Source organism: Oncorhynchus kisutch, linkage group LG14, assembly GCF_002021735.2.
Source record: "Oncorhynchus kisutch isolate 150728-3 linkage group LG14, Okis_V2, whole genome shotgun sequence".
Classification (NCBI taxonomy): domain Eukaryota; kingdom Metazoa; phylum Chordata; class Actinopteri; order Salmoniformes; family Salmonidae; genus Oncorhynchus; species Oncorhynchus kisutch.
Window position 1 is genome coordinate 36,535,056 of NC_034187.2, and position 18,640 is coordinate 36,553,695.

Consider the following 18,640-nt stretch of genomic DNA (forward strand, 5'->3'; position numbering starts at 1 on the left):
CCCCCTCTCTCTCTCCCTCTCTTCCCCCCTCTCTCTCCCTCTCTTCCCCCCCTCTCTCTCCCTCTCTTCCCCCCTCTCTCTCTCCCTCTCTTCCCCCCTCTCTCTCTCCCTCTCTTCCCCCCTCTCTCTTCTTCCTCTCACATGGCGGCTGACTGAGGAAGGAAATTGACAGCTTCAGGCGAGGAAAGTTTAAACACACATACTGTGCTGGGTCAACAATCACAACAACAACAGTCAAATGGTTAGGTTGATTTGTAAATAGCTCTTACCACAATTGTATAAGCCATATTTGAAAACATTGTCATGTGAAGTACAGCTCTATTTTGTGTGGAAAAGCTGTTTGAACTCTCAAAAGCTCTTTCTAGTGGTCAATTAGTTGGATCCATTAGTTGAATGTTAAAAGCACAACTAAGAGTCTCTCAGTCAGAGCTGCTCTCCCTATTTGACCCCTTACCTGACCCCTATCTATCCTATACCTCCCTCAGGAGTCATATACGCATTCTGGGGAGGCCAGGGGACATTAGATTCTCCTCCCTCTTGGCTATCACACAATGACCGACCATTCTAACAGTTCCTAGAAACACTGCACATGTCTATTCTGTTCCAACTCATGTCCCGCAGGGCTCTTTTGTTGCCAGATAAATGACTGTTGGCTGTTTCGTAATAAATGGCTGTTTCGTAATCGGGAGACAGGGGCTGCATGCACACACACATGCAAGTACGTGCACACACACAGCCCACCCCTGAGTTATCCTTTAAATTGGGCCCCAATTCCTGCAGAAACTGCTACTACTTCTGTGAGTATTTCCCTTATGTATTTATTTTTTTACCTTAAGGAATAGTTTTCCCTTAGCTATGGGAATTGTTTAAGGGTGTTGCATAGAGCCCCTCAAACATTTCCTTGGCTAAGGGCGTCTTTTAAGGGTTTTACGGTAGTTTGAAGGACCTGTGGCAGAAAGAGTCTCTGGTCACTATGTAGACGACCTGATTCACTGACTGAATTTCTAATCAAAGAGAGCACATTTATTTGGGGAGGTCGAAATGTAGAAATTCTACATTCAAGACAGGAGAAACAAATTGACACAAGGAAAATAATAAAACGTGTTTCTTTTTTTGTTTCTATTACTTTCTAGCATGTCAGGCTAATTTACAGTGGCGGTAGCTAGCGCTACAAGCTCTCACAGTCTCACGTCAGAATTAGACATTCACCCATGATTTCCAGACGTCAAATTTCAAAGTGTTTGAAGGTTAAGTTTAGGCCTTTAAAAAAAAAAATTGGCCTAAAATGGCATACCCAGATCTAACTGCCTGAAGCTCAGGCCCTGAAGCAAGGATATGCATATTCTTGATACTATTTGAAAGGAAACACTTTGACGTTTGTGGATATGTGAAAGGAATGTTGGAGAATCTAACACATTAGATCTGGTTGAAGATAATACAAAGAAAAAAACTACCATTTTTTTTTGTACCATCATCTTTGAAATGCAAGAGAAAGGTCATAACGAATTATTCTAGCCCAGGCGCAATTTAGACTTTGGCCACTAGATGGCAGCACTGTATGTGCAAAGTTTTAGAGTAATCCAGTGAAGTATTGCATATCTATTCAAAATGTTGTATCAAGACTGCCCAAATATGCCTAATTAGTTTATTCATAGATTTTCAAGTTCATAACTGTGCACTCTCCTCAAACAATATTATTAGTATTATTAATAGTATTATTTCACTCTAATAGCTGCTGTAAATTGGACGGTGCAGTTAGATTTACAAGAATTTAAGCTTTCTGCCCGTATGAAATATGTCTGTCCTAGGATTTTTTTTTGTTTCTTGCAATCTCATGCTAATCACATTAGTCTATGTTAGCTCAACCGTCCCGTGGACGGGACACCGATCCTGAAGACGTTTTAACTATGAACTTTTTAGGTTAGAGGGTTAAGTTCAGCAATTAACTCCGAATTCTTAAGTTATGAACCAATATACACAGGCAGTTAGGAAAGCTAAGGCTAGCTTTTTCAAGCAAAAATGTGCATCCTGTAGTACAAACTCCAAAAGGTTCTGGGACACTGTAAAGTCCAAGGAGAATAAGAGTACCTCCTCCTAGCTGCCCACTGCACTGAGGCTAGGAAACACTATCACCACCGATAACTCCACTATAATTGAGAATTTCAATAAGCATTTTTCTACGGCTGGCCATGCTTTCCACCTGGCTACACCTACCCCGGTCAACAGCCCCGCACCCCTCACAACCCAAGCCTCCCCCATTTCTCCTTCACCCAAATCCAAATAGCTGATGATCTGAAAGCTGCAAAATCTGTACCCCTACAAATCAGCCAGGCTAGACAATCTGGACCCTCCCTTTCTAAAATTATCTGCCGAAATTGTTGCTATCCTGTTCAACCTCTCTTTTGTATCGTCTGAGATTTCCAAAGATTGGAAACTGCTATGGACCTATAACTATCCTACCCTGCCCTTCTAAGGTCTTCGAAAGCCAAGATAACAAACAGATTACCGACCATTTCGAATCCCACCATACCTTCTCCGCTATGAAATCTGGTTTCAGAGCTGGTCATGGGTGCACCTCAGCCCCGCTCAAGATCCTAAACGATATCATAACCGCCATCAATAAGAGACAATACTGTGCAGCTGTATTCATCGACCTGGCCAAGGCTTTCGACTCTGTCAATCACCATATTCTTATCGGCAGACTCAACAGCCTTGGTTTCTCTCCATCGATTGCCTCGCCTGGTTCACCAACTTCTTCCCTGATATAGTTCAGTGTGTCAAATCAGAGGGCCTGTTGGGTCTGACCTCTGGCAGTCTCTATGGGGGTACCACAGGGTTCAATTCTCGGGCCGACTCTCTTCTCTGTATACATCAATGATGTCGCCCTTGCTGCTGGTGATTCTCTGATCCACCTCTACTCAGACGACACCATTCTGTATACTTCTGTCCTTTCTTTGGATACTGTCTTTACTAACCTCCAGACGAGCTTCAATGCAATACAACTCTCCTTCTGTGGCCTCCAACTGCTCTTAAATGCAAGTAAAACTAAATGCATGCTCTTCAATCGATCGCTGCCCGAACCTGCCCGCCCATCCAGCATCACTACTCTGGACGGTTCTGACTTGGAATATGTGGACGACTACAAATACCTAGGTGTCTGGTTAGACTGTAAACTCTCCTTCCAGACTCACGTTAAACATCTCCAATTCAAAATTAAATCTAGAATCGGCTTCCTATTTTGCAACAAAGCATCCTTCACTTATGCTGCCAAACATACCCTCGTAAAATGGACTATCCTTACCGATCCTTGACTTTGGCGATGTCATTTACAAAATAGTCTCCAACACTCTATTCAACAAATTGGATGCAGTCTATCACAGTGCCATCCGTTTTGTCACCAAAGCCCCATATACTACCCACCACTGCGACCTGTATGCTCTCGTTGGCTGACCCTCGCTTCATATTCATCGCCAAACCCACTGCCTCCAGGTCATCGTAGTCTTTGCTACAAGTCTCTGCTAGGTAAAGCCCCGCCTTATCTCAGCTCACTGGTCACCGTAGCAGCACCCACCCGTAGCACGCGCTCCAGCAGGTATATCTCACTGGTCACCTCCAAAGCCAATTCCTCCTTAGGCCACCTCTCCTTCCAGTTCTCTGCTGCCAATGACTGGAACGAACTGCAAAAATCACTGAAGCTGGAGACACATATCTCCCTCACTAGCTTTAAGCACCAGCTGTCAGAGCAGCTCACAGATCACTGCACCTGTACATAGCCCATCTGTAAATAGCCCATCCAACTACCTCATCCCCATACTGTATTTATTTATCTTGCTCATTTGCACCCCAGTAACTCAACTTGCACATTCATCTTCTGCACATCTACCACTCCAGTGTTTAATTGGTATATTGTAATTACTTTGCCACCATGGCCTATTTATTGCCTTATCTCCCTTATCTTACCTCATTTTCACACCATGTTTATATACTTTTTTTCTACTGTATTATTGACTGTATGTTTGTTTATTCCATTTGTAACTCTGTGTTGTTGTATGTGTCGAACTGCTTTGCTTTATCTTGGCCAGGTCGCAGTTGTAAATGAGAACGTGTTCTCAACTGGCCTACCTGGTTAAATAAAGGTGAAATAAAACAAATACAAATTAAAAAGGTTAGGCATTAATTCCGATGGTTAAGGTAATGGCTTGGGATAGGCTTAAATCTAAAATATTAAAAACAACTTTCTATCGCTAAATTTGAATATGCAACCTTTGTGATCAGAGGCAGATGCTTATGCCCATTCCCCATCCACAATGCTCTAGCAAAACTGAAACCTACTTGAAGGCAACAGCGCTCCCTGATGCCCCTAGTGGTCGGTTTCCATTTAATTTCCTGACGTCCTCAGACATGGATGGATGTCGAAAGCTGACTTGTATCACTGGTGGCGTGCCTGAGCTAGCTAGCCAGCAGCTTTCTAGCCATGGGTTGTGCACCTTCCATTGTTTAGCTAAGTAGCTAGCTAGCTAGTGGATGTTTTCCTTTTGAAACCAGGTCAGAGGAAAGCAACAATCACCTCCACAAATGTTATTTACATTGATATCCATACAAAATGAAGCTCTTTTAAGGGACCTCATGGACACCCTTAACTTTTTCACTTCATGTCAGGAGGAAATTCACCTTAAAATGTTTTGTGCGACTGACTTATAGCTAAGGAAACTTCAAGGGAAAGATGAGAGGGAAATGAACTTAAGATGCTTTATGTAACCGGGCCCAGAGCCTTATTCCCCCTCTGGCAGCCCAGCACTCACAATGCCCAGGGTTACTCAGCGTTGCAGTGGAGGGAAGACGTGCTGTCATGTCATAATGAGTGGAATTCTGGCGTGTTCTTGGAATTCTGAGCAACAACGTAGCTTGCTGTGTTTGGACAGGATGAGGACTTGATACTCCGAGTGCATAAATCAATCTGTGTCTGAAATCAAGGTGGGGCACGCCAAGAGTACGCCAAAACAGTTGGATACCAATGTTAATGTTTTTAGAAAGAAATATTACTTCAGTTTTGTTGTTGGCTGGATTTGTATACTGAGAGAGGAATAATTGCTATGGGAACAAAAAATGTGCTGCTATTCTAACATACAATTTTTCCTATGTACAGTCTACATACTCACTCACTCCTTCTCGTGTGTCTGTGTGTGTGCGCGCGTGCAGGGGTGTGTGTGAATGCCAGAGTGTATGTGTGTTTTTTTGAGGTACACTCAAGCATGTCCCTGTGCCGATACTTGCAACTTTAGTCACCAGAGTTTCCCTGAGGACTCGCACAAGTTATGGCTGTATCTACTAAATCACATTGCTCATTGAAACAAGCTTCAGGGCTCTTCCACCCTCATCGTCTTTTTAGTCACGTCTTACTCTCGCTCTGCTGCCCCGTAGAGCCCATAGGCACCTGCAACAAACCAGGCCCTGCCCTGATTACAGGCATTGTAGAAGAAAGGAAAAGAGGCACGGTCACTGGCTTGAAGTACTGTCATTACAGCTACTGTAAATATGCCACTTGGCCTGCCCTACCCAGTCCTAGTTCCCATTGTAAACACTTTATTGCTGTGTATTGCATTTCTGGGAATTCTCACCTATAGGCCTGTTGGATTTTATAGAAAATGGTTTATTTGCGTAGTTGGTGACAGGTCAATGGATGTATTGCCAGGCATCAGGGTTTGGGGAGTAAATGATTACAACAAAAAACTGTATCTGTAATCAGTTACGTTACTAGCAGAAATATTGTAAACGGATAACAGATACTTTTGAAAGACTAGAGGATTACTTCTTGGATTACTTTTAAATTCAGAATGGATGTTTTGCAAAAAATACATTATGACACCTTTCTGCTGTCTCAATGACATTCAATTCAGCGTTGACAATCGGCGCAGGTTTAAGTTTGTTCCACCTGAGCAAGTCTGACCACAAGTCAGAGACCACTATGATGACATACCGAATATGTTTGATGGGGAAAGTAATCAGAACGCCGTGGTGGGGAAAGTCATCAAAAAGTAGTAAATAGATTACATTACTGAGTTTGGCTGATCCAGAAATGATGTTATTGATTTACAATTTTGGACAGGTAACTAGTAACTGTAACAGATTACATTTAGAAAGTAACCTACCAACCCTGCCAGGCATGCAGCCATATATACAGGCTGGCTTCTGTCGCATTCTGTTTCATTGCTGACAAGACATAGTAAGTAAGCAAAGAAGCTTTGCTATTGGATGAAGGAGTCACCTCACCAACAGCTGTCTTCTGCATAACCCTGGTGATATTTACACTTATATGAATATCTTCCTACATTACAAAATGACTTTTAGTCTGCCAACCGGACTACACCTCCCTCGCCCCCACCTCGCTTTTAACGTTCTGAAAATATGTCAATTCACCTCTTCAACTGAAGAAATTATAGCCTATATGGGTTAGCCTACTGATCTGAGATTTAACAACGACACTGTCCAATACACGTGTTACTCTGTAGCTAGTGGGTCAGTACTGTTATGTGTGGGCTGCGGGGTTCTACCATTGGTTCCCACGGAGGGTTTTACGCCGTGCTACGTCACCAGCCGAGTATAGGGAGGGTTGTTTTTCTCTCCAGTGACAAGAAGAGTATCTGCACCGCGCTTTAGCACACCGCCAAGCGGAAGATCAAATGACGGAAAGGTTCCGTTCGCTATTACAATGTAATAGTTGAATTGGAATAAGAAACGCAGATTTACCGACACAGCGGAAGACATTTGAATGGCTAAAATACTCTGAACCGACAATTCGTCGTCAATAATGTACGTATGAATGCGATTGTGAATCCTAGGCTATTTATCCATATGATATTCTTCTAGTTTCGGTGTAATTTCTTATCGACGGATAGCTGCACCCAGATCATCTTTGCATGTGTTATTATTAGCCTCGTTTCCATAAAAAAAAAAAATGAATCAATTGCCAGGCGTTATGGCAAGGACCGCTTCATATAACCTACAGACTACACTTATGTTCATAATTGAGTTGATGCAATGGAGATTGAAATAGGCTATGGTCATAAACAACGGCTCATTTTCCCAAAGTTGTTATTTACTCATTCTAAACTGGGCGGAATGTGAAGGATTCTGTGTCCGCGGTGTTTTATATAAACAGCTGTTTGTGTTAGGTCATGCTTGTCGCCTGCTGCAGTAGCTGTGTTATGCATCAGCATATCTCGCAATTAACCTAGAATATATTTGTAAACATATTTTAAATAGTGTCAGTTGATGAGGACCAGTGTTGGACAAAAATGGGCCACCTGAATGTGTTCTCTACCCAGTTCATGGCCATTTTATTTGGAAACCTTGACTGCCAGACTGCTTTGGATGGGAAGTCACATGACTTCTACTCGGTGGGGAAGGGAAGTGGGATACCTTGTCAGTTGTACAACTGAATGCATTCAACTGAAATGCGTCTTCCACCTTTAACCCAGCCCCTCTGAATCAGAGAGGTGCGGGGGGGGCTGCTAATCGCCATCCACGTCTTCGGCTCCTGGGGAACAGTGGGTTAACTGCCTTGTTCATGGGCAGAACGACAGATGTTTACCTTGTCAGCTCGGGGATTCGATCCAGCAGCCGTTCGGTTACTGGCCCAACACTCTAACCACTAGGAGTAAAGTACTTAAAGGAAAAATCATTTTGCATTATCATGATGATGTGGCAATTTGCTGCTTTAAAATCTAATATCTAGAAAACTTGACAGGAAAACATTTTGGGACTGTATCAACAGTGGACTAATGAACAAAAATAGTTTTCCTTAAATTAAATATAGGCCTACTTTAAAGTACTACTTACCTATATATATATTTTATATCTGTACTTTACTATTTATATTTTTGACAGCTTTTTCTTTTGCTTCACTACATTCCTAAAGAAAATACTGTACTTTTTACTCCATACATTTTCCCTGACACCCAAAAGTATTCATTACATTTTTAATGCTTAGCAGGACAGGAAATGTGTCAAATTCTGTGAATTAAAAAAACAAGAACAAACATTGTCTGGTTTGCTTAATATAAGGAATTTGAAATAATTTATACATTTACTTTTGATACTTAAGTATATTTAAAACCAAATACTTTAGACTTTTACTCAAGTAGTATTTTTACTGGGTGACTTTCACTTTTACTTGAGTCATTTTCTATTAAGATATTTTTCAACTTTTACTCAAGTCAATGTCTATTGAGTACTTTTTCCACCACTGTATATAAATAAGATCCTCCACCCTCATGATTTGCATAAGGTATGAGTTGATCCTATGTGCTTGTACTTCTACCCAGAACTGACATTGTATTGTGAGTAGAGGTCGACCGATTATGACTTTTCAACGCCGATACCAATACCAATTATTGGAGGACCAAAAAAAGCCAATAGCGATTCATCTGCCAATTTTTCTTTTTTTTGTAATAATGACAATTACAACAATACTGAATGAACACTTATTTTATCTTAATATAATACATCAATAAAATCAATTTAGCCTCAAATAAATAATGAAACATGTTCAATTTGGTTTAAATAATGCAAAAACAAAGTGTTGGAGAAGAAAGTAAAAGTGCCATATGTGCCATGTAAGAAAGCTAACGTTTCAGTTCCTTGCTCAGAACATGAGAACATATGAAAGCTGGTGGTTCCTTTTAACATGAGTCTTCAATATTCCCAGTTAAGAAGTTTTAGGTTGTAGTTATTATAGGAATTATAGGACTATTTCTCTCTATACCATTAGTATTTCATTAACCTTTAACTATTGGATGTTCTTATAGGCACTTTAGTATTGCCAGTGTAACAGTATAACTTCCGTCCCTCTCCTCGCCCCTACCTGGGCTCGAACCAGGAACAGATCGACAACAGCCACCCTCGAAGCAGCGTTACCCATGTAGAGCAAGGGGAACAACCACTCCAAGTCTCAGAGCGAGTGACGTTTGAAACGTTATTAGCATGCACCCCGCTAACTAGCTAGCCATTTCACATCGGTTACAACAGCCTCATCTCAGGAGTTGATAGGCTTGAAGTCATAAACAGCGCAATGCTTGACGCACAACGAAGAGCTGCTCGCAAAACGCACGAAAGTGCTGTTTGAATGAATGCTTACGAGCCTGCTGCTGCCTACCACCGCTCAGTCAGACTGCTCTATCAAATCATAGACCGTTCCGTATTTTATCTAAGGGGTGGCCTCCATTAGTCAAAATATTCCTGTTACATTGCACAACCTTCAATGTTATGTCCTAATTACGTAAAATTCTGGCAAATTAGGCGGCCCAAACTGTTGCATATACACTGACTCTGCGTGCAATGAGCGCAAGAGTAGTGACACAATTTCACCTGGTTAATATTGCCTGCTAACCTGGATTTCTTTTAGCTAAATATGCAGGTTTAAAAATATATACTTCTGTGTATTGATTTTTAAAAAGGCATTGATGTTCATGGTTAGGTACACATTGGAGCAACGATACGCACCGCATTGATTATATGTAACGCAGGACACGCTAGATAAGCTAGTAATATCATCAACCATGTGTAGTTAACTAGTGATTATGATTGATTGATTGTTTTTTATAAGATAAGTTTAATGCTAGCTAGCAACTTACCTTGGCTTACTGCATTCGCGTAACAGGCAGTCTCGTCGTGGAGTGCAATGAGAGGCAGGTGATTAGAGCGTTGGACTAGTTAACTGTAAGGCTGCAAGATTGAATCCCCCGAGCTGACAAAGTGAAAATCTGTCGTTCTGCCCCTAAACGAGGCAGTTAACTCACAGTTCTTAGACCGTCATTGAAAATAAGAATGTGTTCTTAACTGACTTGCCTAGTTAAATAAAGATTAAATAAAGCTGTACCAAAAATAAACAAATCGGCCAAATTTGTGTCCAAAAATTTCCGATTGTTATGAAAACTTGAAATCGGCCCTAATTAACCGGCCATTCCGATTAATCGGTCGACCTCTAATTGTGAGTGTAGTTTATTTTACTGTGGGATATACCCTGGGCCAATACTGTGTGTCTTTTGATTGGTTGGAAACCAGGAAGCAGGTTCATGTCCTTGAGGGGGAAGAGGAGGAAACTCTTGAGCTGAATGAGTTCCCCTGTTAACACATGGTCTGTTTTTGTTTTAGTGGGGAGGGCAGAACGTGTGGGGAGTGGGGGTTGGGTAATCATGTAATTGTCCTGAAATGCCACTGATACTGGGTATAGGACGGCAGGTAGTCTAGCGTTTAGAGTTTTGGGCCAGTAATCGAAAGGTTGCTAGTTTGAATACCCGAGCCTACAAGGGGAAAAATGTGCCTTTGTGCCCTAAGCCTGTAAAACAACACATTTCACTGCCCCTATCTGGTGAATGTGACAATAAAAACATCATTTTAGGGGGAGTCTTGTCAGTTGTCACACTGAGGGAGAGAGACATGTGAGGAGAGAGAGACTTTATGCTTCCATTGTTTGAGTACTGTTTAAGGTATCTTAGTCAAGGATTTACTGGTTGATCGAGTGCAAAGATTAGATCTGTTAGTTTCAGAAGCTAATACAAAAATGTTTTTTCAGAAAATGACAACAATGTGAAAAACAGGATTCATAGATTCAAGCAGCTATACTTTACCTCAAGATATCTGTTCTCCAACGTCTAACTTTGCCTGTTCTATTCGTCCTTGAACATAGACTATCAGGTGCCCAGGCATAAAGTAAACACTTAGTAGGTCTGTCTCTCTGTGGTTGATGATGTCTGTAGAGTCTATTAGATAGATAGCCCTCTCTGAGACCCTGGTAATTGAGAGGTGTTACGAAATAATGATCATCGGTCAGGAGAACTGACAGGATATTAAGCCATCTGTCCAGAAGGCACGTGTGTGTGTGCGTGCTAGACTCCACTCAGCAGAAACTGAGTCAGGATAATAAGAACAGAGTTTACAGCCAACAAAGTAAACTCACTGTTTCGTGAGATGTCGTTCTCCCTTTTGCAATTGGTACGATATGTTACGAATCCAATTTGTACTTTGTTACACATTTGTTGTGCTTAATTAAGATCCCGGAGTGCATCTTTAACGCTGACTTCCACATAAACCATGCACACATGTCAAAGGGAGATTTGCACCAACATAATTGTAGGTGTGTGGTCAAGACTTCTACTGAACACGTTGTCTCTGTCTTTTGCCCTGTTAGCGAAGCGTCTTTTGTCTATCCTACATGAATAATTAGCTCTGAATCCTAACTTCGTTCACATTGGGCCTCTGGTGAAACGGTTTCCTCTCCCTCCCCAGGGCCCTGTTGGTAATTCGAGGACATTAGTGTTGCTGCCCGCCTGTGACTGAGACTGGCATGCTGATTAATCCCCTTTCAGATGCCAGTGCAGCAGAGGGCACTGTGCCCCAAGTGCATGTGTGTGTCAGTGTGTGTCAGTGTGTGTCAGTGTGTGTCTGTGCGTGTCTGTGCGTGTCAGTGTGTGTCAGTGCGTGTCTGTGCGTGTCAGTGTGTGTCAGTGCGTGTCTGTGTGTGTCAGTGTGTGTCTGTGTATGTCAGAGTGTGTTTCGGTGCATATCAGTGTGTGTCAGTGCGTGTCTGTGTGTGTCAGTATGTGTCTGTGTGTGTCAGTGTGTGTCTGTGCGTGTCAGAGTGTGTTTCGGTGCGTGTCTGTGTGTGTCAGTGCGTGTCTGTGTGTGTCTGTGCGTGTCAGAGTGTGTTTCGGTGTGTGTCGGTGTGTGTCTGTGCGTGTCAGTGTGTGTCAGTGTGTGTCTGTGTGTGTCAGTGTGTGTCTGTGCGTGTCAGAGTGTGTTTCGGTGTGTGTCGGTGTGTGTCAGTGTGTGTCTGTGTGTGTCTGTGTGTGTCAGTGCGTGTCTGTGTGTGTCAGTGTGTGTCTTTGTGTGTCAGAGTGTGTTTCGGTGTGTGTCGGTGTGTGTCAGTGTGTGTCTGTGTGTGTCTGTGTGTGTCTGTGTGTGTCAGTGCGTATCTGTGTGTGTCAGTGTGTGTCTTTCCGTGTCAGAGTGTGTTTCGGTGTGTGTCGGTGTGTGTCAGTGTGTGTCTGTGTGTGTCTGTGTGTGTCAGTGCGTGTCTGTGTGTGTCAGTGTGTGTCTTTGCGTGTCAGAGTGTGTTTCGGTGTGTTTCGGTGTGTGTCGGTGTGTGTCAGTGTGTGTCTGTGCGTGTCAGTGTGTGTCAGTGTGTGTCAGTGCGTGTCAGTGCGTGTCAGTGCGTGTCTGTGCGTGTCTGTGCGTGTCTGTGTGTGATATGCAGAGTGTAGGCACGTGTTTCAATGAGAACGTCAGTGTGTTTATTTGGAGGGGAGGAGATAGGATCTCAAGCACCTTCAGCCATAAAGCCTCGGTTTAGTCAGAGTTGTCTGCTGAATATAGCTTTCCATTACAATGCAACTCCAGCTCCATTCTGCTGCTTCTTCTGCGCAGGGCCGTGGGACTCGGCAGAGGGCTTTTGAGGCACGGTTGGTTGCTTTTCAGCATTACTGTGATAAATGCATCAGTAAAAAGCCTTATAATGACCTGATGTGAGGGGAATGAGGATGGTGGGTCAGAGTGGAATGTGAATCACAGTCAGAGAGTCTGGGAAACATAATCCAGCTGATCCAGCCATATTTCCCAAGGCATTCAGGTCACTCTGGTATATCATGATATTACTCGACAGGATCATCAAGAATCAGCGTCAGGCAGTTTGGGAAATGAGAGATTTGATGTATTTCTCCCTCCCCCTCCACCCTCTCACCCTCCCTCAGTCTCAGACCATGAACTACGTGGGCCAGTTGGCGGGCCAGGTGTTTGTGCAGGTGAAGGAGCTGTACCGGGGCCTGAACCCGGCCACTCTTTCAGGCTGCATTGATGTCATCGTGGTACGGCAGCCCGACGGCACCCTGCAGTGCTCGCCCTTCCACGTCCGCTTCGGCAAGATGGGCGTGCTGCGCTCCCGTGAGAAAGTGGTGAGAGGACAAGGGAATGGGGCGGGGGGGGGGGGATCTGGGTAAAGGGGCACTGGGGCAGAGGACATACGGTAATAGAGAGTGATGGATGTTAACAGTACTGGCAAGAGGGAGGGAGAGAGGGGGGGGGGGTCCTCCTGGCTCAGTTTGAAATGGAAGTTACCAGAGAAATAGGAGGATGAGAGAAAGATAGAAAATAGATCAATAAAAAAAAATGTAAAAGAAGGAGAGTTGGACGTAGAGATGGTTGGAGAGGCAGATAAATGCCGGGAAACAGAGAACGTTTTTTAGATGGCGATGGGGAAGTGGAGATGGGGAAGTAGGAATACAGAGAGACATGAAATGTAGAGCGGAGGAAAGGAAGGGATTGAGGGTAGAGCGGAGGAAAGGAAGGGATTGAGGGTAGAGCGGAGGAAAGGAAGGGATTGAGGGTAGAGCGGAGGAAAGGAAGGGATTGAGGGTAGAGCGGAGGAAAGGAAGGGATTGAGGGTAGAGCGGAGGAAAGGAAGTGATTGAGGGTAGAGCGGAGGAAAGGAAGTGATTGAGGGTAGAGCAGAGGAAAGGAAGGGATTGAGGATAGAGCGGAGGAAAGGAAGTGATTGAGGGTAGAGCGGAGGAAAGGAAGTGATTGAGGGTAGAGCGGAGGATAGGAAGTGATTGAGGGTAGAGCGGAGGAAAGGAAGTGATTGAGGGTAGAGCGGAGGAAAGGAAGTGATTGAGGTTAGAGCGGAGGAAAGGAAGTGATTGAGGGTAGAGCGGAGGATAGGAAGTGATTGAGGGTAGAGCGGAGGAAAGGAAGTGATTGAGGGTAGAGCGGAGGAAAGGAAGTGATTGAGGGTAGAGCGGAGGAAAGGAAGGGATTGAGGGTAGAGCGAAGGAAAGGAAGTGATTGAGGGTAGAGCGGAGGAAAGGAAGGGATGGAGGGTAGAGCGGAGGAAAGGAAGTGATTGAGGGTAGAGCGGAGGAAAGGAAGGGATGGAGAGTAGAGCGGAGGAAGGAAGGGATGGAGAGTAGAGCGGAGGAAAGGAAGGGATAGAGAGTAGAACAGAGGAAAGGAAGGGATTGAGGGTAGAGCGGAGGAAAGAGAGAGAGCGATAGAGTGGGATAGAGAGCTATAGTGATGGCTGGTTTCCTCTGTGTATCAGGTGGACATAGAGATCAATGGAGAGCCTGTGAGTCTACAAATGAAGCTGGGGGAGAATGGAGAAGCCTTCTTCGTCAAGGAGACAGAGAACACACTGGTACGTACTGTGTGACACACACACACACACACCCATAACCATGGCTAGAAACAGCACCCATAATTTTCATAGGACAACATATGCTGAATGTCACTCAGCACAAAACCTAAAGAGAGAGAGAGAGTGAAAGAGAGAGTAGAAGAAGTAGCCTAGTGAATTGATGTAACGTGATCGTACTTCTTAACTCTCTGGCGTTGTGTTTTAAAGGATGGACTGTACAGCCAGCGGTCCCAGTTGATTGGTGTTTATTCTGATGAAAGACACAAGGAAACACATTAGAGGTGCAGGACAACAGTATGCTGAAGGCTGTAGATTCGTGATTCATTCTTTAGCATGCAAATAATATATATATATATATATATATATATGTGTGTGTGTGCAAGCGGTGGGTCACTTTCTGAAATAGTGCATTCTATTTACGTATTTACAATGTGTACACGTTCCTATATCAGGAAATGTAAATAGTGGACTCGTACACATTGTAAATATGTAAATAGTGGACTCGTACACATTGTAAATATGTAAATAGTGGACTCGTACACATTGTAAATATGTAAATAGTGGACTCGTACACATTGTAAATATGTAAATAGTGGACTCGTACACATTGTAAATATGTAAATAGTGGACTCGTACACATTGTAAATATGTAAATAGTGGATTCGTACACATTGTAAATATGGAAATAGTGGACTCGTACACATTGTAAATATGGAAATAGTGGACTCGTACACATTGTAAATATGGAAATAGTGGACTCGTACACATTGTAAATGTGGAAATAGTGGACTCGTACACATTGTAAATATGGAAATAGTGGACTCGTACACATTGTAAATATGGAAATAGTGGACTCGTACACATTGTAAATAGTGGAAAATAATATGGAAATAGTGGACTCGTACACATTGTAAATATGGAAATAGTGGACTCGTACACATTGTAAATATGGAAATAGTGGACTCGTACACATTGTAAATATGGAAATAGTGGACTCGTACACATTGTAAATATGGAAATAGTGGACTCGTACACATTGTAAATATGGAAATAGTGGACTCGTACACATTGTAAATATGGAAATAGTGGACTCGTACACATTGTAAATATGGAAATAGTGGACTCGTACACATTGTAAATATGGAAATAGTGGACTCGTACACATTGTAAATATGGAAATAGTGGACTCGTACACATTGTAAATATGGAAATAGTGGACTCGTACACATTGTAAATATGGAAATAGTGGACTCGTACACATTGTAAATATGGAAATAGAATGCAGTATTTCAGACGTGACCTATCACTTTCATGTCAATATCAAACAGGGAAGAATTGACGTTCGCAATCTCCCCCTAGCTGCAAGCATAGCCAATCACATAACACCTTATTGACATCTGACTTGAACCAACCAATAGAAATACAGAAATATTGCAGTGGCATGAGGAAACATATCCAACCCTGTTAGACTGACTTGGTGCGTGTTCAGTAACGGTGCTTTTTGGAAACAAACCGTGAAGACACATGCTGTAACTGGATCCTAGACAGGACGGGAACAGAATGGACCCCTTACCCCGCCAAGGCCACACACACAGCCCAGCCAAGAACCATGAAGAATCTATGAAAAGGTCACAGGTTCATGCCAAAAAGGTTTCAGGCAGAATCTCAGTGATGTGATCTCACACAGTATGAAGTGATGCAACAGTCATGCTTGCACACACACACACACACACACACACACACTAAGCCATGCGTACTAAATAGTGTGCCCGTGTGAACTTTGTGGCACCGTCTTATGCAGATACAGACGACAGGAGGAGCGAAATAATCTTTTAATAGATGACATTTACTACGATCCGCAAATTGAAAGTCAACCATTAGTAGGGGGAAATGCCAGACTGAATCGTTTTGTTTGATGTACAGTCTACAGATGTGTGTTCTTATTGTCAATCATTTATTCATCTAGTATGTGGCTCTCAGAGTAGCTGCTACACCCAGCTCCCAGCCTTTAGTTATAACATCACGCAGGAGAGGGAAGTGATGAAGGGTGATATTTAGTCTTTTCTCCAATAAGGGAGTAAAACAGGAGAGAGGAGGAGAGGGAAGTGATGAAGGGGTGATATTTAGTCTTTTCTCCAAGGCAGTAAAACAGGAGAGAGGAGGAGAGGGAAGTGATGAAGGGGTGATACTTAGTCTTTTCTCCAATAGGGGAGTAAAACAGAGCAGTCATAATCTGGGGTTTAGATTCATTGGGCTGTCGTGACTGTCTGAGTCAGACTTCCGATCCATACCATGGTCCCATTTCCCATTTCCCTCCACCCCTCTTTCTCTTTACTTCTGTCTTTTCCTCTCTCCTCTCCTTCTGTCTGCTTCCACCCCTCTCCTCTCCTTCTGTCTCCTTCCTTCCACCCCTCTCCTCTCCTTCTGTCTCCTTCCTTCTACCCCTCTCCTCACCTTCTGTCTCCTTCCTTCCACCCCTCTCCTCTCCTTCTGTCTCCTTCCTTCCACCCCTCTCCTCTCCTTCTGTCTCCTTCCTTCTACCCCTCTCCTCACCTTCTGTCTTTTCCTTTCTCCTCTCCTTCTGTCTCCTTCCACCCCTCTCCTCACCTTCTGTCTCCTTCCTTCCACCCCTCTCCTCTCCTTCTGTCTCCTTCCTTCCACCCCTCTCCTCACCTTCTGTCTCCTTCCTTCTACCCCTCTCCTCTCCTTCTGTCTCCTTCCTTCCTTCCACCCCTCTCCTCACCTTCTGTCTCCTTCCTTCCACCCCTCTCCTCACCTTCTGTCTCCTTCCTTCCTTCCACCCCTCTCCTCTCCTTCTGTCTCCTTCCTTCCACCCCTCTCCTTACCGTCTGTCTCCTTCCTTCCACCCCTCTCCTCACCTTCTGTCTCCTTCCTTCCACCCCTCTCCTTACCGTCTGTCTCCTTCCTTCCACCCCTCTCCTCACCGTCTGTCTCCTTCCTTCCACCCCTCTCCTCTCCTTCTGTCTGCTTCCACCCCTCTCCTCACCTTCTGTCTCCAACCTTCCACCCCTCTCCTCTCCTTCTGTCTCCTTCCTTCCACCCCTCTCCTCACCTTCTGTCTCCTTCCTTCCACCCCTCTCCTCACCTTCTGACTCCTTCCTTCCTTCCACCCCTCTCCTCTCCTTCTGTCTCCTTCCTTCCACCCCTCTCCTTACCGTCTGTCTCCTTCCTTCCACCCCTCTCCTCACCTTCTGTCTCCTTCCTTCCACCCCTCTCCTTACCGTCTGTCTCCTTCCTTCCACCCCTCTCCTCACTGTCTGTCTCCTTCCTTCCACCCCTCTCCTCTCCTTCTGTCTGCTTCCACCCCTCTCCTCACCTTCTGTCTCCTTCCTTCCTTCCACCCCTCTCCTCTCCTTCTGTCTCCTTCCTTCCACCCCTCTCCTTACCGTCTGTCTCCTTCCTTCCTTCCACCCCTCTCCTCACCTTCTGTCTCCTTCCTTCCACCCCTCTCCTTACCGGCTGTCTCCTTCCTTCCACCCCTCTCCTCACCGTCTGTCTCCTGCCTTCCACCCCTCTCCTCTCCTTCTGTCTGCTTCCACCCCCTCTCCGCACCTTCTGTCTCCTTCCTTCCACCCCTCTCCTCTCCTTCTGTCTCCTTCCTTCCACCCATCTCCTCACCTTCTGTCTCCTTCCTTCCACCCCTCTCCTCACCTTCTGACTCCTTCCTTCCTTCCACCCCTCTCCTCTCCTTCTGTCTCCTTCCTTCCACCCCTCTCCTTACCGTCTGTCTCCTTCCTTCCACCCCTCTCCCGCACCTTCTGTCTCCTTCCTTCCCCAACCCCTCTCCTTACCGTCTGTCTCCCCTTCCTTCCACCCCCTCTCCTCACCGTCTGTCTCCCTTCCTTCCACCCCTCGCCTCTCCTTCTGTCTGCTCCACCCCTCTCCTCCTACCGTCTTCTCCTTCCTTCCACCCCTCTCCTCACCTTCTGTCTCCTTCCTTCCACCCCTCTCCTCACCTTCTGTCTCCTTCCTTCCACCCCTCTCCTCGCCTTCTGTCTCCTTCCTTCCACCCCTCTCCTTACCGTCTGTCTCTTACCAGCCCTCTCCTCACCTCTGTCTCCTTGCAGCCATCTCCTCACCGTCAGTCTCCTTCCACCCCTCCACTCTTCTCCTCTCTCCTCCTCTCCTCCCTTCCTCTTCCCTCTGCTCCCCTCTCTCCTCCCTCCTTCTCCTCTTCCTCCTCTCTCCTCCTTGCCTCGCTCCTCCCTCCTCCCTCCGCTCTCCTCCTTCTCCTCTCCCTCCCTCCTCTCTCCTCTCTCCTCCTCTCCTCCCTCCTCTCTCCTCTCTCCTCCTCTCTCTTCCTCTCCTCCCTCCTCATCTCCTCTCTCCTCCTCCCTCCTCTCTCCTTTCTCCTCCTCTCTCCTCCCTCCTCCCGTCTCTCCTCCCCTACCTCCCTCCTCTCCTCCTCGCTCTCCTCCTCCTCTCTCCTCC

The 18,640-nt window shown here is 44.8% G+C and overlaps 1 protein-coding gene across 3 annotated transcripts in view; it reads left to right on the forward strand.

Moving 5' to 3' along the window:
• Positions 1-18,640, forward strand: part of lpin1a (lipin 1a) — a 51,585-nt gene that overhangs the window by 3,786 nt on the left and 29,159 nt on the right. For 2 of the 3 annotated variants that reach the window (XM_031788318.1, XM_031788319.1), the window contains exons 2-3: positions 12,747-12,947; positions 14,093-14,188. In XM_031788318.1, coding sequence (XP_031644178.1) covers positions 12,747-12,947; positions 14,093-14,188 — 297 coding nt within the window. Of the gene's footprint in view, positions 1-6,634; positions 6,811-12,746; positions 12,948-14,092; positions 14,189-18,640 lie in introns of those variants that run through there. The other variant, XM_031788320.1, reaches the window with a different exon arrangement.